The sequence below is a fragment of the Hibiscus syriacus genome, unplaced genomic scaffold, assembly GCF_006381635.1.
Source record: "Hibiscus syriacus cultivar Baekdansim isolate YM2019G1 unplaced genomic scaffold, ASM638163v2 tig00117021_pilon, whole genome shotgun sequence".
NCBI lineage: Eukaryota > Viridiplantae > Streptophyta > Magnoliopsida > Malvales > Malvaceae > Hibiscus > Hibiscus syriacus.
Window position 1 is genome coordinate 1,194,374 of NW_024063527.1, and position 19,148 is coordinate 1,213,521.

At 36.0% G+C, this 19,148-nt stretch overlaps 2 protein-coding genes across 2 annotated transcripts; one reads left to right on the top strand and one right to left on the bottom strand.

Moving 5' to 3' along the window:
* Positions 1-8,351: 8,351 nt before the first annotated feature.
* Positions 8,352-9,799, bottom strand: LOC120195813 (1-aminocyclopropane-1-carboxylate oxidase-like). The gene is made up of 3 exons (XM_039197752.1): positions 9,126-9,799; positions 8,720-9,050; positions 8,352-8,642 (listed from the first exon to the last, which is right to left on the bottom strand). The coding sequence occupies exons 1-3, from the start codon at positions 9,653-9,655 to the stop codon at positions 8,412-8,414; spliced, it is 1,092 nt and encodes a 363-aa protein (XP_039053683.1). The 5' UTR covers positions 9,656-9,799; the 3' UTR covers positions 8,352-8,411.
* A 2,349-nt stretch (positions 9,800-12,148) lies between these two features.
* LOC120195812 lies at positions 12,149-15,114 on the top strand. The gene is made up of 4 exons (XM_039197750.1): positions 12,149-13,201; positions 13,774-14,552; positions 14,683-14,739; positions 14,824-15,114. Exons 1-4 carry the CDS (start codon positions 12,253-12,255, stop codon positions 15,112-15,114), a joined length of 2,076 nt encoding a protein of 691 aa, XP_039053681.1. The 5' UTR covers positions 12,149-12,252.
* The last annotated feature ends 4,034 nt before the right edge of the window (positions 15,115-19,148 follow it).

Genomic DNA, 19,148 nt, shown 5'->3' on the forward strand with positions numbered 1-19,148 from the left:
TAACTCTGTGACACGAAACATTTCATGCCTTCTTGAGAAGCTTGTTGTAGACATTCTATTTGATGCAGAAATTTTTTTTCTGTAGATCTGCAACTAATCTAGGGTGATAGACATGACCGCCTTGCATCCAGGTTTGAGCTTGTCCCCCGAACTTCGCAAAAAGCGCCCCCAAACGAAAATATGTAGTTTTTACCAAAGCCGCTACAGGTAAGTGACGTGCACCCTTTAATGTTGAATTGATTGCCTTAGCCAAGTTGGTCGTCATGTGTCCATATCGATATCCACCATCATATGTGTTCGTCCACATTTCTTTATCGATGAGGCTGATGAAATTGTATCCTTCCTCGTTCTTCGCCCGTAAATCTTGAAGCATTGATTCAAACGTTCGAGGAAGTAGTTCGTAACCTGATCAAAAAATGTATAACTTACTAACTTGCTTTCTTTGCAAAATTAAAATGATCAAAAAATGTATAACTTACTAACTTGCTTTCACTTACCTATGCACACAATTAATTGACGTTTATCATTCTTCTTGTACCTTCCATGATAGTTCGTAGCAATGTGTCAGAGACAATACCTATGTTGGACAAAGGGTGGTTGCCACATTGGACCCAAAGACTCCATTGCTGCTTTGATCCCAGCTCCGCGATCTGAAATGACACAGATTTTTTCCCTCGTGATAACATGTGCACGTAAATTTCAGAGGCAAAAGCCCAAGAATCTGTATCTTCTCCTTCGACAAGAGTTAAAGCAACTGGAAGAATGTTGCAATTGCCATCTTGGACAACTGCCAATAATAAAACTTGCTTGTATTTTCCATACAAGAAAGTCTCGTCGATCTGGACTAGGCTTGCAGTGTTTGGCAGCATTAACTCATTATGGGTAACTCCATAAAACCCGGTAGAATTGGCATCGATCGCGAATAACTCGATCATTATGGTATGCATAGGAGGTTTCAAAGTCCACAATTGTCCTAGGATTCAACGTCCGCACCAGCCTAAACCAACCTGGAAGTTCGTTGTAAGATGCATCTCATTCACCATGAAGTTTGACAATGGCATTTTGTTTTGCCAACCAAGCTTTTTTATAGGAGACGGTGTACCATACTGCGATTGTATAGCTGAAATCAACACTGCAACAGCTATATAAGAGCTTGCTTTTACCATGGGCATGATGGCTTGGCATATCACTTCAGAGTCCAAGTTGGGATGATCTTGGTTGACCCCTCCAGTACAACATGTGTGAGGACCATTGTATACTGTTAGTTCTCATATGTTGTTTTTCCTCTTCATTTTCGATACACGAACCATCCAATTGCATCCGTTTTCGCGTCGGGCACAGTAGCATACATATTTTTCAGTCGTCGATCAGTTGACTCTGGACTGAACAGAATTACGGATATTGTAATTTTTGATAGCCATCATCGCTTCTTCTTTGCTTGAAAACTCCATGCCTAAAGATAACTCACCATTATTTATTGATTAGTAATATCCATAGTCACCGAGATGAGGCATATTCGATTATTCTAGCCCGTACATTGCACCATAATTAGCTTCATACATGTGTGCAGGAGGGTCAGTTTGTGCCACATTTCCTGGAACTTCATCATCATCGGAGTTGAATTGCGGTGATTCTGGGTGAATGAATAGTCCAGTCTTAGTATCATCCGCACCAGGCTCACGAAGCGGTTCTTCTGGTGAAGATGATGGTTCCTCCATGCTCTCCACATTTAGGTCGAAGAACCTACTACTTGCACACCTTCCCCTTGAACTGGAAGGCATATCGACATTGAGATCGAAAAAGCTCGCAGTCGAATGCCTCCCCCTGGAGCTTGAAGCCATCGTGTCAAATGAAAACTGCACAGATGGTTGCGTCGATGACATCTCTATATGGTCAAAGAAATTTGCAGATGAATGCCTTCCCCTTGAACTGGACGCGGTGTTGCCATACAGATTATTCGTGGACCCACCTCGGTACATATCGTAAGGAGTTGCGGATGAATGTCTCCCCATTATGGCATTAAAATCATTACACATTACTGTAGTCGGGCTGTCAACTTGATCAACTTGTTCAGCCAGCCCATAGTGTGAGCTTAAAGATTGACCCCGAACAGCACGCACTTGAACAAAATGTGCATACATCTCAATAGCGGCGTCTGAATAATTACTTTGAGCTTCAACCATCATTTGAACATCATCATTGTTCGAAAGTTCGAACGCTGTATAAGTTAATGGCAACAATGATGTTGGAAATCTGTACTGCAACGACGACATTCTTCTGTTACTTCTAACATGAATCTTCCTCGAAATCTTCGTTATCAGCTCCTCAAGAGTTATGTTTCTCTTGAATGATATTTTAACATGCTCATTTAATACGAAAACAACACCGGTTTCATCTTCTCGAATTTCACCATTATAATAAACAATAGCTGAAAGTCGCGCCATTCTTTGAGTTTAAAAGTGCGGCATTATTATATCTGCAAAAAAAATAACTTAAACAAACCTGATTAAATAAATTATATATGAACGAAATATAACACAATTTTTTTTACACATCAACGTAAATAATTTAAATAATATAATTTTATATTATTACCTGCACCGTAAAACTATTTCGACGTATGCTCCCGCTTTTCAATTTTACAAACATAAAAATTAATTAAAAATAATTAGTATAATATTTTTTCAAATAATGATAATAAACAATAAGTATAATTAAAAAATTATAACAAAATTACCTTATAACGAAAAATCGCACGAACTTTTAAATCAAATATAAGAAGATTGCCAGAATTATTACTCGTTGAGGGAATTGTTGTATTAATTTATAAGAGATGAGATATACGAGGAGATGTGAGGAGAGATGCGAGAACCGATATTTATAAACATATAAGGCGCGGTACCTGCACCGCGTTATATGTAATTATTATATAGCGCGGATCAGGGACCGCGTTAAATATAATTTTGGTACGACGTATAGCGCGGCCCCTAATCCGTGCTATACCCCTACGTGGCGTATAGCTCGGAGCAGGGGGCGCGCTATACCCCATGTGTAACCCAGTCAGCGTATAGCACGGTACAGGAGGCGCTATACTCCACGTGGTGCTAAATCAGCATGTAGCGCGATTCAGGGGGCGCGCTTTACTGCTACAGGTGTTAGATCAAGAAATATAATCTGACCGGTGTTAGATCGATATATATACCGATCACCGATAATTTTTTAAGAAAATCGCCCAAAATAAATAATACAAAACCGACCCCGCCTAGCACATTGCCACCCTATGCATGACGTTAAATAAAATATTTCAAAGTGCAGTACAACTTGTTTATATTTTAATTCTCGCAAAAAGCAAAGTCACAATCATAAATAGATTATATGTAAAATAAAAGCCAAGTTTGGAACTCACCTAAAAGAGAGCGAGTGGGTCAAGGCCGCCACAAGTCTTTTAATTATTAAAACTCCGCACTTCTTCTCTAACAATTTACGGGAATGGGGCTTTTTGAATATTCTAGGATTTAATTTTAAACTAAATGCTACAATATAATGCCTAATTCCTTTGGATTCTGAATCGAAATTCATTTTTTTGTTCGCTTAATATTTTGATCAATAATTATTGATAGAATAAATTAATCTCATCGATTAACTATACTTAATGATTTATTCCTTATAATTTACGTAAAGAGTTATAGTTGATGAATATTTGGTTGCCAGCCAATGGTTATCTATGTGAAGAGAAGAATGGAGGTAGAGAGACTAGACATGTAGGTTTGTTAGTAGGCTGACATACTATACATATATAGATGTCCACTATAAGGTTTGATTATGTCTAAAGTCGCGCCAAAAATTGAGGATTATTGACTCTGGAGAACGATATGATAGAGAATGGTTCTGAAGGCTTTGTTTAGAGGGTGGAATCTTCAGGAGTCTTTACAACAGAGATTTGATAGTTTCCGAAGGTTCTTCTTGAGAGGTATAACACATTGTCCCCCTTGGTCAAGGGAATGCTATAAAATGGATTGATCTAAGGCTTATGATGGAAAGTGTAACGATTATCTCTTAATTTTGTTCAATAGCGAAGGCATTTCAATACTTTCATCCTAGAAATAGAGATGATTGATTTCTCTATTTAGAAGAACCCGGTTGATAGGCAAAATTATATCTGCGTTGGCAAAGACATCTCAACACTCACGCTCGAGTGGAGGATAATAATTCTAAGTGGGATGATAAAGGATACCTCTGTAACTCGGCTCTCTTAACTTGAGATGAGGTACATGTCAACAAAAGTTATAGGCATATGTACGTTTGTTGGGCTCATTTGAAGGATCGAGGCTCTTGTAGAGAGTGACACTTCTTGCGGAGGATGACTTCTCTTGCGGAGTATAATATTTTACGCTAATAATAAGGGGATGATGCATGCATCTTGACGCTACGAAGGGTAATAGAGGAACCTTGACTCTTTTGGCCAGTCATTTAATTAAATAATCACTTTGATCATTATTCTTTTTTTTTTTTGGAGTTTTTTGGTCCCAAATATTTTTATTGTGAGACAAAAAGGTCACTATGTGGATGGAATTGTTAGTCAAAAAACAGTTAACGCTCCAAAATAGAGTTTTTACCCTAAAATGAAATGTTTGAGAGCCAAAATGCTCCCAAAAAAATAAGAATTAAAATGACTATTTAGTCAATATTATGAGTTTTTAATCCCAAAATGAAAATTTGAGGTCAAAATACTCCAAGTAAAAAAATAAAAATAAAAATAATAACTTAATCAACGAATTTTTTAGGGTAAAGTACAAAAAAGTCTCCCGATTATAGGATATTGCTTTAGTAAGTCCCTCGACTATTAAAAGTTACAAAATGGTCACCCGACTATTCATTATATTCCAGACTCATCATTTTTTGTTAAAAAATGAATAACATTTTGAGCTAAATATTAACATGTTGACTGTGATATGATAAAATCCGATCTCAGAATTTCAAACGACTATCATGTCTCAGTCATCACGTTAACGTCCAGCTTAAACATCCGTCAATGTTTTAATTGAAAAAGAACGAGTTTGAAACATAATGAATAGTAGTGTGACTATTTTATAACCTTTAATAGTCGAGGGACTTAACAAAGTAACATTCTATAGTCGAAGGACCATTTTGTAGCTTTTAATAGTCTAGGGACTTGATAAAGTAACATCCCGTAGTCGGGGGACCATTTGTATACTTTACCCAGTTTTTTTTTTGACATTATGTTTAATATAAAGCTTAAGTTTCTTTTACTAAAATTTTAGGATTTAGTATCTAAATATATTCCTTAACTAAAAAAGTTTGCTTATTGATGGATTTAAATAGTTGCCAAATTATAAGGAAGCAAAAAAGCGCTTGCCTTTCCCTTTTGTTTGAGTAGAATACATATAATTCATTAAAGCAGTGGTATGCTTTAAATATAATATAGGTGCTTTTTTGGCCACTAGGAACTAGGGCTGAGCAACGAAATCGAGAAAATAAAAAAATCGACACGAATCGAGTAAAACGGTTCGGTTCGGTTTGGTTTTAAACGGTTCAGTTTTCGGTTCGATTTAAAGGTTTTATTTTTTTGATTCGGTTCGGTTCGGGTTTTCCATATGGAACCCATTTGTTCCATATTGAACCGAATAGACAATTTTTGTAAAAAAAATTATAGTTTCAAGTGATTTTTTTATTGAAAAACCGATAAACCGAACCGAATCGAAAAAACCGATTTCGGTTTTTTCGGTTTTTTAACTATTCGGTTTCGATTTCGGTTTAAATATTGAAAACCCGTTTATTTCGGTTCGATTCAATTTTTAGTAAAAAACCAAACCGAATACACCCCTACTGAGAACCCAGTCCCTAAGAAACTTGCTCTAATCTAATTCTATAAATTAATCATAAAATAATATTTGTTTAGATTTAATTAACCCCATGTTGTCCTTATAGTATTACAATCCTTAATGCTTAAGCTTAAGTTGGCAAACAAAACTCATACTTTATTCGTTCTTTTTTGTCTTTATATTGTTCTTTGCTCTGAAAATATGAGAATAAATTATGTATTCGAATTTATTTTAGTTTATTACAAAACTTTCAATTGAAAAATAATAAGAATTCTTCTTTTATTCAGTTTATATTTATAAATATTTAATTTTATTTGATAATTTAATTCGAACTCGAGATATTCGAATATTAATTTGAGTCTTGATTATTAGCAACCCAATTACGTTCCCACGAGCCTAAATGGTACAAAGAAATTGGCCCAACAATCTAAACGGTCCAACAGCGCGTTAACTTTAACTAAACTAAAGACCCAATCCCTAATCATTACAAACTTTATGGGAAGCAGTAAAAATAATAACAAAATAAAAATATCTATTTATGAAGAAAGATAAAAAAAACATTTAACTTAGGGTAAGTTACAAATTTAATATCTAAACTATCCGTTTTTGTCTATTTTAATGCCTGAATTTTCAAAATTTTAAAGATCATATCTAACATTTAGTTTTTTCTTTGTTTTTAGTACCTCACCATTAAAAGTCAATGGATGATTTGCACGTGTCACCCTTTTATAGGTAAATTACATCATTCATCACTTAACTATCTTCTCACTAGAGTATTTTTTTTTTTAAAATTTAATCACTTAAATTTCAAATTACTCCTAATTTAATCACCCTAACTTTTAAATATATTTTTAAATATATATTAAGTAATAATAGAAAATGGCATGTCACAAAAATTATTAATAAAATGAATTAGAGTGATTAAAATTGGAGCAATTTGAAAGTTTAGTAGTTAAATTGGAAGTTTTTAAATTTTAGTACCAAAATAGGAGTGAGAAGATAGTTAGGTGATGAATGATGTAATTTACCCATAAAAAATGCACAGGGTACAAAAATAAAACAAAAACTAAATGTTAGATATGATTTAGAAAAAGTTGAATGGTTACGTACTAAAACGTACAAAAATCAATAGTGTAGGTACTAACACATAATTTATCCTTTAAATTATTTAGAGTATCAATCTAATTAAAATACATATATATCAATTTTTTTGACAAACTTTAAATCTAATTTACTCATACTTATTATTTAACGGGAGAAAAAGAGAGATTCTAATGGTGTGTTTGGTTGGGGGAATGTGAGATTCTCATGGGATTGGAATCCACATTCCCCCAATTGGTTGGCCGGGAATGTTATTCTCGGTAATTTTACAATATCAATAGTAGATTTTTTGGGGTATATTACTGGGAATATCATTACCTCCTTTTCCTTATGTATTGTTGGATTACCGACGCTTTGGACTAAAATGTTCTTAGTTTTTTTTAAATATCATTATTCTGTCATTAAATAATAAAAATTCTACGAAGGTTAAATTACAAATTATCCTTAAACTATTTAGATTTATAAAAAATATCTATAATTAAAATTTTATATGAAGTTCAAGGGTTAAAATAAAATTTTACCCTTTCATTAAACCTTTTTATATTTTTAATTTTGTAAAAAAATTATATAAATTTTATGAATTTAATTTTTTTTAAGGAAAATATATAAATATTTTTCAATTTGTTAAAAAACAAATATATAATAAGGACAATTTGGTCAAATATACATTCCAGTAATCTTTTATTCCTTTAATCAAACACGATAATCTTACATTTATGCTAAATCAACCAAACACAAAATACAACATTCTCAGTAATCCTATTCCCTGATAATTTTTTATTCCCAATGGTAATCTTACATTCCGTGAACCAAACGCACCCTAAAGGGAATGAATGAGAGTATTTCCAATGAATCTAAAACCCATAACTTTAAAAAAAATAAAGAAATTAAATATGAGCAGCTTAATCAATCGATCAAATGTGTTTACTCGAATATATCAACTTAATAATTAAGCAAGCCGTATATTCATATTTCAATAATTTATTTTCCGCATTAGCTTTGAATAATTGAGTTGCAATTCAAATTCATTTACAAATCCCACGCATGGGCTGATGTACTTTGAAGGCTGCATCAATTTAGTGAGTCGATTTTTTTTTTGAACCGGGCCGTTTTCTTTGGGAACTTGAGATTCATAAATCAAGTGGTTGAGAATGTCTTTAGGCTTATGCTATGTAAATAATTAAGATTTGTGGTCCAAAATCGTTCATATTCTTTATGATTTGGGGTAAAATAAATTACATGAAAATCAAAACGAAGACTGGCCATACCAAGTGGGAGTTTCCCATGGATTTGCAACACCACCACCGTGGAATTCGAACCCACTACTACAAGGTTATAAGCCATGCGTTCTACCGATTAAGCTAGACGGGTTTCTGTTGGATGATTTTTAATTTTTATAAAATAATAGGGGGAATAGTCTCTCTCTTCATTGTTTGATTGATGAATGATGTTAAACCAACATTAAGATCAGAATTTTTCGTAGACAAAGACTAGAAAATGGTATAGAATAGCCAAAACTATTGCAGCAATGGCCTGTTGTGTAAGTGAAATAGTCTTTCCCTTTCCCTTTTCTGACTCAACTTCCCTGTTTTCACTGCTTGAAGCCGAGTAAAGCAATGCCATTGATACCGTCTCTTCCTTCTCTCCTCTATGGATTGCCCTACCAATCACATGCTTCAATTCTCCACCACTCAGTGCCTGTTAAAACCAACACCACCGCATCACAAAAATGTTCAAATGAGATGATTCTTTGATCATCGAGATCTAAAGGTTACCTGAATTTGATCTCCGAGTGTAACGACCAAGGTGTGATCATCTGGTTGAAACGACACCCAACCTTTCTTCGAATACACATGAAACCTGGAAGATCCATCACATATATGCATACACAAGGCATGCGAATAATCGATCCCTCGGACCAGCATTTTGATCACATCGTACCATATGTCTCCTGCAACATTTCGACCGTGTTTGTATACGTAACATGCAGAGCCTTTGATCTTTTCGTTTTTGTAATCCGGGTTTTCAGGGTAACTTTCCCGGAAAACAATGAGAATTTTCTCTGCCACTTTCTCCAGGGAGGACACTAGAGTTTCCATTTTCTCACTGGTTGTGTTAAAAACGGTTATTAGAAAATGCGGAAACACAAATGAAATTAAAAAAAAAACTGTTTTTTTTTACCTGAAATTTGAATATCCAACAGGCCAAATTCCCTCCATTTCCAATTCCAGGGATTTAGCTTTACACCACACGAATTCTTCACTCACTTCACCTTCGTCTTCCTCATGAATCTCCTCGAACCCGTATAATTTCTCCGGCGACCTTGTCACTGCCTTCCGTTTCTCAGGTGGCAGTTGGAAAATTCCGGCGGCAGCCGAAAATCCCGATCGGATAGATTCCCCCGGAATCCCATGATTCACAAGCTGAAAACATCCGATTCTTGCAACAGAGTCCAGAATCTTGGGAAGAGTCTCACATACCATCGAATCCAAATCCCGGAAATCAATCTTTGGTGGGTTTTCAATGAACTTCTGCCTGGGGAAGACCTTGTCAGGCAAAACCAAATCAGGGACGCGCTGAGAACGCTCGAGAAATTCGGAGAGAACCTCATCATTGGTGACGGAGGAGCGGCAGCCACTGGCGATGGGAGAAGGCGGAGGAGCACGGAAATCAAAGGGCTTTTCGGGAATGGATGGAGGTGAGACGGCCATTGATGATTAGGTGAAAACCTGATGAGAATTGTGTTGGATGGAGGAGCTTAAGTTGTCAGCTTTGTTAATGGTAGAGGAAGAAAGTGAAGAGAAACACAATGATGGCTTGTCATGGGACATTGAAGACAGTTGGAGAGAATCATCACTCACTTTTGCTTTGTTTTATGAATTATCGTAGCTTTACCCTTTCCCTTTTGTTTTTAATCATTTTCATAGCTAGCAAGCAATGGCCTGGATTATACATAAATAACAATATTTGGCTTTTTACACCTTGCATCACACACCTCTTTGCCTTATTTTTTTGTTTATATAATTTTTGTGATTTTTATCTTTACTTAATGTTATAATTATAAGAAATAAAATAAGTTTATACAATTTAATGAAACTATTTTTTAAGTTTGAAATATTAGTTCAGACATAATGTATTTTTATATAAGATATGAATTCTTTTTCTATATCAAAATGTCTTATTACGAATTGATCAATTATCTTGTGATTTTTTAATATATTTAAAACACTTCGATCGAATATCGATATATAAGTTATTTTAATTGCATTTGATACACGCGAGTTACCGATTAAGACATTTTAAATATATTAAAAATTAATAATTTTATCCTTCCTAGGTTCATCATTTTCCGAATAATTTGCACAATCTTATTTCTTCAGCTTAATAAGGGGAATTGAAAGCTTAAAGTTCATATTTGATAAACGACAATTCTTTCATCATTTGGCCAAGTAAAAAATCAGTTAAATGGTCGGGAAAAAGAGTATTGAATGATTGCATATGAAAACAAAAACAAAAACTGGCTGATTCCATTTTACGAAGTTGCAATTTCCTTTTTACGGTGAATGCTCGATATTCAAGTAATCGTACAAAGTTGAAATTTTTTCATCTCTTTAGTTTTCTGGAATAAATTTTTGGGTAAAGTACACAAATGATCCACCAACTATAAAAAATTATTTTGTTGAGACTCAACTATTAAATATTATAAAATAGTTCTTTACCTATTCATATCTTCTAAACTCATCGTTTTCCATTAAAGAAATGATGATCGTTTGAACTTAGCGTTAACCTGTTAATTGAAATATAATAAAATCAGATCATAGACCACAAGCTTCTGTATTAAACCCACTAGTAGCTAACTGTTGAGCCTTCTACGGCACCAAAACCTTCGTCAAGCATTCGGAGTTTTCATCGTATCTTATATATTAAAATGCAAAAAGTAAAACCAAAGTCGAAGGAACTAAATTATAAGGTGAATGTTGAACACGGGTTTTTATTTCATTAAATGATGTATAACAATCAAATCCCAAAATCTACGTTCATATTAGTCGAAGATAGGTAGCTCCATGGTGATAGGAGAAGAATCAACGATTACATCCTCCTCGGTCTTGTTGAGTATTGGTGGACATGTTTCTCGCAGGTGCGTACCAGTCGATCGATTTTATTTGTACCTTAGGGATAATGTCTATTTTGAGGACTATACCAATTTGAACGATTTTACTTTTAAAGCGGTGATTCTTCCACGACACGGTCGAACATTATTTTATTTTCAGTCAGTGCTAACATTTTATTTTGCATTAGTACATTTATATTTTAAACAATTTAAGAGCAAAATAATTATTGTTGTTGAAATAATGATGAATAAGTTGGTGCATGGCCTCTCCAAGCTCAAACAACTTGATGGTACAAATTGTAGCCGATGATCACAAAGGATAGTCATCTTCTTAGAGAAATCGGATCTCAGATTTTATTTTATTAGATTTAATGAACTTTTTCCCCCTATTATTTTGAATAAATTGTGGAAATTTCGAGATATTAATTTGTGATTAAGACTTGTTAATTAATTGAATGCTTTTACATGAAATGAAAAAGATTAGTTCCAGCCATTTTGTTTTGTAACTACTAACTGCTTCTCTCTAATATCTTCTCTCAAATGTAAACTTAGATGAGTCAAGAACAGACATCAAAATGGAGAAAACAGAGAGGATTAATTCCTGCATTTTCTTCGAATCTCGAATCGTAAGCAAAAGTTTTAGTATTTATTTTTAATTTGTTTTACGTTTACTTTCTATAAATGTTCTCAAATAGTTTGTGATCATAAGCTTGTAGTGCTTTTCTTTTGCTCTCCTATGATATTTTTAAGCTTCTTGATTTTCTTTTGCTACATTTTTTATTCGACTGCTAACTTTGTTACGACTAACATAAGGACGCGTTTGTTTCTCAAGAAAATGTGAACGTAGCGTATTTTTGAAGAGCTTTCTTTTTTCGGTTTTGGCGGTTTTTTCTTGTTTCCTAAGAACTGTTTGGTTAGAAAGTATATGAAAGTAATGCTAACGTTTACTGAATACGGTTTTCTGAATGATTGGAATATTCTGATTGGCGACTAACATCTACTAACCTTATTTGATAATGATGCAACCAGATTTTTTACTTTTCATGCATTACATAATGATGCTGTTGTCTGAAGAATATTAAGCCAGGTTTGAAGTTTAGAAAGCTATAGATGAAGGTGCTTGTGAGAATATGGAGTTAGAAGGACAGAGTATCATGTTGATTTAGCTTCTCAGCAATTTACTATAGCCAGCAACTAATGGAGGAAAGTGTCAGCAAGGGAGCATCGTCATTAAGGCAAGGTGGTTTTAAGTCCAGTTTTTCAGGAAGATCAACTCCAAGTAGCTCCCCTATATTCTGGAGATCGATTTCAAGCGGGACTCCCAGAAGGGAAGCTAGAAATGGTGCTGTTGGCATTCAGTGGTTTAGGAGCAACCGCTCTGTGTACTTGTTGCTTGTGATTGCATTTTGGGCATATCTTGGATTTTATGTACAATCCTGGTGGGCTTATAATCATAAAAAAGAGGAATTTTTTGGTTTAAGTGGTGGTCCAAGAAATAAGCTAGTGGTCGCTGAATGGAACATACAACGAGATCTGCTTGCTGATGATGACAGTTCGGTAGCAGTGGGAAATGGAACTAATGAGCCTCTAGTCCATAGTGATGGAAAGTTTAATGTGATTTTGGCAAAAGGGAATAATATTGCATCCAGGAAGAAAAGAAGTCAAAGAGCAAGGTTTAGTTTGCACAAGACGCATGGTGAACCGGAGGAAACAATGTACATTGAAAATGGTAATGCCGAGAGACAAGAACAGACAGTTCTTCTGAAGAATTCCACTTATGGGTTATTTGTTGGTCCATTTGGGTCATTGGAGGACAGAGTTTTGAAGCGGAGTCCTGAAAAGCGGTCTGGAACATGTGATAGGAAGGGGGACTTTTCTCACGCTGTTAGGTCTAGAATCTTGGTCTTGGTATTTCATGAACTATCCATGACAGGGGCTCCCATTTCAATGATGGAACTGGCAACAGAGCTTTTGAGCTGTGGAGCCACTGTATCTGCTGTTGTTCTAAGTAAGAAGGGAGGACTGATGTCCGAGCTTGCAAGGAGAAGGATCAAAGTCATTGAAGATAGAGCAGATATTAGCTTCAAAACTGCCATGAAGTCAGACCTTGTGATTGCGGGATCAGCAGTCTGTGCTTCATGGATTGGTGAGAAATTTATTGTAAAATTGTTTTATTTTTTTCTTCAAAACTGAGTAATTGCTTCTGCAGATATGAAGATCAGCTATTATTGATTGCTAGGTTGCATAATTTTCCTTTTAGCTGCATAATGCCTTCTCATTCTATAAGAAAGTTGGCATTGTGCCATATCTTGTGTGTAATAATATTTTCATTAAGATTATTGATCCATTTTTATATATATTTGTATATGATAACATGACCCCAAAGGACAGTCGTTCATCGTTCTAGTAATTTTGCAGTATTTCTGTTTATTATCAAGTAAAAATGGCATCGAATATATGTGGTATGCCTCGTTCAGGGATCATTGTCGATTGAAGGGTGCTAGGCTGCTAGCTTTTTGTTCTTAGAAAGTTACACATACCGGTATAGTAAACGATATGCTTGCCTGCAGTTAAGATGCTCCATTATGCCATTTATTTACACTTAATGGCTTGAACTGCGAATAATAATTACCGTACTGCTTGAGATGATAGACTAAACTCTTCCATGGATTTTTCATTGGTTTTTGTCTGCCACTTGAGTTAATGTGTTGGTTTCAGATCAATATATAGATCATTTCCCAGCTGGGGGAAGTCAAATTGCTTGGTGGATTATGGAAAACAGAAGAGAGTACTTTGATCGGTCAAAGCATGTTCTACACCGGGTGAAAATTCTAATTTTCTTGTCCGAATTGCAGAGCAAACAGTGGCTTAACTGGTGTGAAGAAGAAAATATCAAGTTGAGATCTTGGCCTTATATTGTTCCGCTTGCCGTTAACGATGAGCTCGCATTTGTAGCCGGAATCCCTTGTTCTTTAAACACCCCATCTTCTAGCCCGGATAAGATGCTAGAAAAAAGGAAGTTACTGCGAGATGCAGTAAGAAAAGAGATGGGGTTGAAAGATAATGACATGCTTGTCATGTCTCTAAGTAGCATAAATGCTGGAAAGGGCCAACTCTTACTTCTTGAATCAGCAAACCTTATGATTCATCAATATCCTTCGGACACTGATTCTCAAGTTAAAGAATCATTGGATATGAAGCAAGATCAGTCAGCCTTGGAAAGAAAACATCATTTAAGAGGTTTGCTTCGGAAATCAACCAATGCTGATATATCTTCTACAAATTTTCTGTTTGACACCAGAGGAAAGCAGGAACAATCTCTTAAAATCCTCATCGGTTCTGTCGGATCTAAAAGCAATAAGGTACCTTATGTTCAAGCAATTCTAGGATTCTTGTCTCAGCATTCAAAGTTGTCGAAGAACGTACTCTGGACTCCTGCAACCACAAGTGTGTCATCACTATATTCAGCAGCAGATGTTTATGTCATGAACTCCCAGGTGATAGATTGTTCATCTTTCAACCTTATGTTAATTCATCATTCAATCTTATGTTACTCCTTCAAATGTGCATAAAACATGAATGTTTTATTAAAAAGTAGACGATATGATGTGAGATTTATGTGCACAGGGAGTAGGAGAAACATTTGGCAGAGTGACTATTGAAGCAATGGCATTTGGTCTTCCGGTAAGACAAAGTATATTGTCCGATTTTGTTGTTTATTTTAATGGAAAAGTTGGAATTATTGACAAATTGAAGCACATGATACAGGTGCTGGGCACTGATGGCGGGGGCACAAAAGAGATAGTTGAGCAGAATGTGAGTGGGCTATTTCACTCAATGGGGCGTCCAGGGAATCGAGTTCTTGCTGAGAACCTCAGGTATTTGCTGGAAAACCCGACTGCAAGGGAGCAAATGGGTAGGGAAGGACGAAAATTGGTAGAAAAACAGTATCTGAAGCGGCATATGTACGGCAGATTTGTGAAGGTTTTATCCAGGTGTATGAAACCTCAAATTGCCTCATCTAGTACTGCACATTATCGTTCTTTGATTGGCTTTTGAATAATACCAATACTTAAAATTCCATTACTTTGAATCTCGACTCTAATTCTCCGATTTCATGTATCAAATTTCTTCATTTTGTACAACAACATTGGTGCGGTGAGCGTATAACGAACTTCCTAGCTAATAGAATCAATCAAAATGCTTAACCCACAAGAAGTCCAAAATTAAACATGTAACATTGAAGCTGAAGTACAAGAAAATCAATACTTAGACCAAAATCAGTCCAATGGCCCGACAAAAACTGTGCAAGCAACTTCAAGCCCTATTTTTTTTTTGTTGCCCTCCAATTCCAAGACTAACTCAGGTCGCACACCTAATTTTGGTGGGTGAATCTCCTAACAGAGATTTTCTGCATACTCAAATACTCGAATTTGAGACATTGCTTAAGCAATATCAATCTACTTACCACTTAAACCAACCCCGTTGTAACTTCAAGCTCTATTCATGGTCAATCGATTTAGTAATAAGGATTCCATGAGCATCGAGCTAGAAAATTCATGCAAGTTTTCCGGTCTTATTTTGGATTTCAAGGCACAACCTCATCACAAGGGGCAGTCAACCTAGGGCTCTTGTAGGATTACAACCATTTCCAACCTCCAATTCGAACCCCGAAAAGAGAATCCTCTATCCCTCACTTATTAGCTGCAATAAACTATCGAATGAAATATATGATGGAACTAGGGACCGCATAGATCACTTGTCATAGTACAATGCCTATATGGATATTATGAGAACTTCTAGTAAGCTCAAAACATTCAAAAGATATTACCATGTATCAATAGTGTTGGGGAAAACGGGTTATTTCCCACACGAACGTAATTTTAAAATTAACCTAAAATGTTAAGATTAAAACCACCAAAGGTTGCACAGCGGATAAACCTGCCAAACTATTGAATATTGAAACACAATGAAAAAGAACCGAATAAAAAACAATAAAGGAGAGAACACACCAAATTTACGAGGTTCGACGAGAATATCGTCTACTCCTCGGGCACCACACCGGATGATAACTTCACTATATTGCCAATATTACAACAAATGGAATTCTTTGGAATTCCCAAAGTGGGAGAATGAAGAATACAAGAGGAAGAGAGAACTTGTTTTTGGGATTATTTATAATGGAAATACTTAGGCCTATTTGTAGTTGAGTTTCAAGAACAATATGTTCAAAGTTTGGCCACCTACCAAAAAATTTTCCAATGTGTACAAGTTAGCCACCAAATATGAAATTCACATGTTCAAAGTTTGGCCACCAACCAAGATGAAATTTCCAATAAGTTGGCCACCAACCAAGATGAAATTTCCAACTTGTCAACTTAATTTCTAGACAAATCTAACAAATCTCCACCTTGGCTTGAAATTACCAAGCCTACTCAACTTCTTCAACTCCCCAAATTTGTAGTACCTCTAATTGCGCTCACAAGCGCCACACACCCGAAGGTGTTCATACTTTCAGGATGTTAATCAGGTTCAAACAATGATTGAACTTGATTACTATTACCACCTTGGTCATCATATCTGTAGGATTTTCTGATGTCGCAATTTTCTGAAGTAGAATCTTTCATTCTTCAAAGATCTCCCGCACAAAGTGATACCTCACGTCGATATGCTTAGTCCTTGAATGGTAGACTTGATTTTTCGCTAAGTGAATAGCGCTCTGACTGTCACAATAGAGACTAATGTGACTTTGAACAACTCCCAAGTCTTCCATCAACCCGTTAAGCCAAATTGCTTCCTTTACAGCCTCTGAAACTGCCATGTATTCTACCTCTGTAGTAGACAAGGCCACCGTAGATTGCAATGTAGACTTCCAACTTACTGGGGCTTTAGCAAGAGTAAACAAATACCAGTAGTTGATCGACGCTTATCCAAATCACCAGCATAATCGGAATCAACATATCCAACCATACACTGACCAAGTGTTTCATCCTGTTCAAAAACTAAACCAACATCCACAGTTTGTTGGAGATACCGTAGAATCCATTTCACAGCTTGCCAATGTCCTTCTCCAGGATCATGCATGTACCTGCTCACAACTCCAACTGCTTGTGAAATGTCAGGACGCGTACACACCATTACATACATCAAGCTCCCAACTGCATTAGCATATGGAACTTTTGCCATATACACTCATTCTTCGTTAGTTTTAGGAGATAATTGAGAACTAAGTTTCAAATGAGAAGCCAATGGGATACTTACATGTTTGGTATTTTCATTCATGCCAAAACATTGTAATACCTTTCTCAGATACTGCTTCTGTGTTAAACAAAGTTTCTCTCTCTGTCTATCTCTGCTTATCTCCATACCAAGAATCTTCTTGGCCTCACCTAGATCTTTCATCTCAAACTCTTGATTCAACTGAGCCTTTAATTTGTCTATCTCCTTTTGACTCTTCAAAGCGATCAACATATCGTCAACGTACAAGAGAAGATAAATGAAAGATCCATCTTTGAGCTTTTGCAAATACACACAATGATCATATTTGCTTCTAGTATACTTTTGCCTCCTCATAAAGCTATCAAATCGCTTGTACCACTACCTCGGAGATTGCTTCAATCCATATAGCGATTTGTTCAGCTTACAAACCCATTTCTCACAACCACCATCTTTGTATCCTTCTGGCTATGTCATATAGATCTCCTCTTCTAAATTACGTTGCAAGAAAGCCATCTTTACATCAAGTTGAGCTAGCTCCAAATTCAACTGTGCTACCAAGGCCAACAATATTCTAATTGAGGAATGCTTCACAACAGGGGAAAATACTTCATTGTAGTCGATTCCCTCCTTTTGAGCGTAGCCTTTAGCTACCAACCGTGCCTTGTAGCGAACATCTTTCTTGTTATGAGATCCATCTTTCTTTACAAATACCCACTTGCATCCAATGACTCTTTTACCTTTCGGTAATTGTGCCAGTTTCCAAGTGTCGTTCTTTTGGAGAGATTGCATTTCTTCATCCATGGCACTTTTCCACTTATCACTTTCCAACCTTTGTATTGCTTCTTGGTAAGTGATAGGGATATCATCATCAACAATTGGAAGAGCATAGGCCACCATATCAACAAATCGAGTAGGTCTACGAATTTCTCTCCTTGGCCTTGTAACTGCAAGTATTTCTGGTATCTCCAATGGTTCTTGGGTTTGAACCTCTTCATCTTCTGATTCTTCTATTGGAGTTGAAGAATCAGTTGCATCAACTTCTTGGATCATCATCTGCTGAAACTCCACCTGTTTTGGAGTATGCTCCACCTGCTGCGGAGTACTACTTGTCTGGACAGCTTCACTTGTTACCTTCTTTACTAGGGCAGATTCATCAAAGGAAACATCTCTGCTACAAATTATCTTCTTGGTGTCTAAACACCAAAGGCGGAATCCCTTCACTCCATGGGTGATTCCCATAAAGAGAGCCTTCTTTGCTCTCGGATCAAGCTTGGATTCCTTCACATGATAATAAACAGTGGATCCAAATACATGTAAGGAATCATAATCATTAGCAGGTTTTCCAGACCATACCTCCAATGGTGTTTTTCCTCCTATCGCTGATGACGGCAGACGATTAATGAGATGGCCAGCATATGTCACAGCCTCAGCCCAAAATGCCTTGCCTAACCCAGTATTAGACAACATACATCGAACTTTCTCCAATAGTGTTCGATTCATACGCTCTGCCACCCCATTCTGTTATGGTGTATATCTAACAGTGAAGTGTCGAACAATACCATACTCATGGCAAACGTCAAAGAATGGGTCACTTTTATATTCCCCTCCATTGTCCGTCCTAAGACGTTTGATCTTTCTACCAGTCTGGTTCTCGATCATATTTTTCCATTTCAGGAAATTTGAAGCACTTCATCTTTAGACTTCATCGGATACACCCAAACTCTTCTGGAAAATTCATCTACAAAAGTTACAAAATAATGGTTTCCTCCCAAAGACGATGTCTTTGAAGGACCCCATACATCTGAGTGAATATAATCTACAATACCTTTTGTATTATGTATAGTGGTGCCAAACTTCACTCTCTTCTGCTTTCC

Coding starts and splice junctions, on each gene's coding strand:
- LOC120195812 (XM_039197750.1), top strand. CDS start 12,253: ATGGAGGAAAGTGTCAGCAAGGGAGCATCGTCATTAAGGCAAGGTGGT. Junction 14,553..14,682: donor TTTATGTCATGAACTCCCAG/GTGATAGATTGT, acceptor TTATGTGCACAG/GGAGTAGGAGAAACATTTGG. Junction 14,740..14,823: donor CAATGGCATTTGGTCTTCCG/GTAAGACAAAGT, acceptor CACATGATACAG/GTGCTGGGCACTGATGGCGG.
- LOC120195813 (XM_039197752.1), bottom strand. CDS start 9,655: ATGGCCGTCTCACCTCCATCCATTCCCGAAAAGCCCTTTGATTTCCGT. Junction 9,051..9,125: donor GTTGGATATTCAAATTTCAG/GTAAAAAAAAAC, acceptor TAACACAACCAG/TGAGAAAATGGAAACTCTAG. Junction 8,643..8,719: donor CACTCGGAGATCAAATTCAG/GTAACCTTTAGA, acceptor TGGTTTTAACAG/GCACTGAGTGGTGGAGAATT.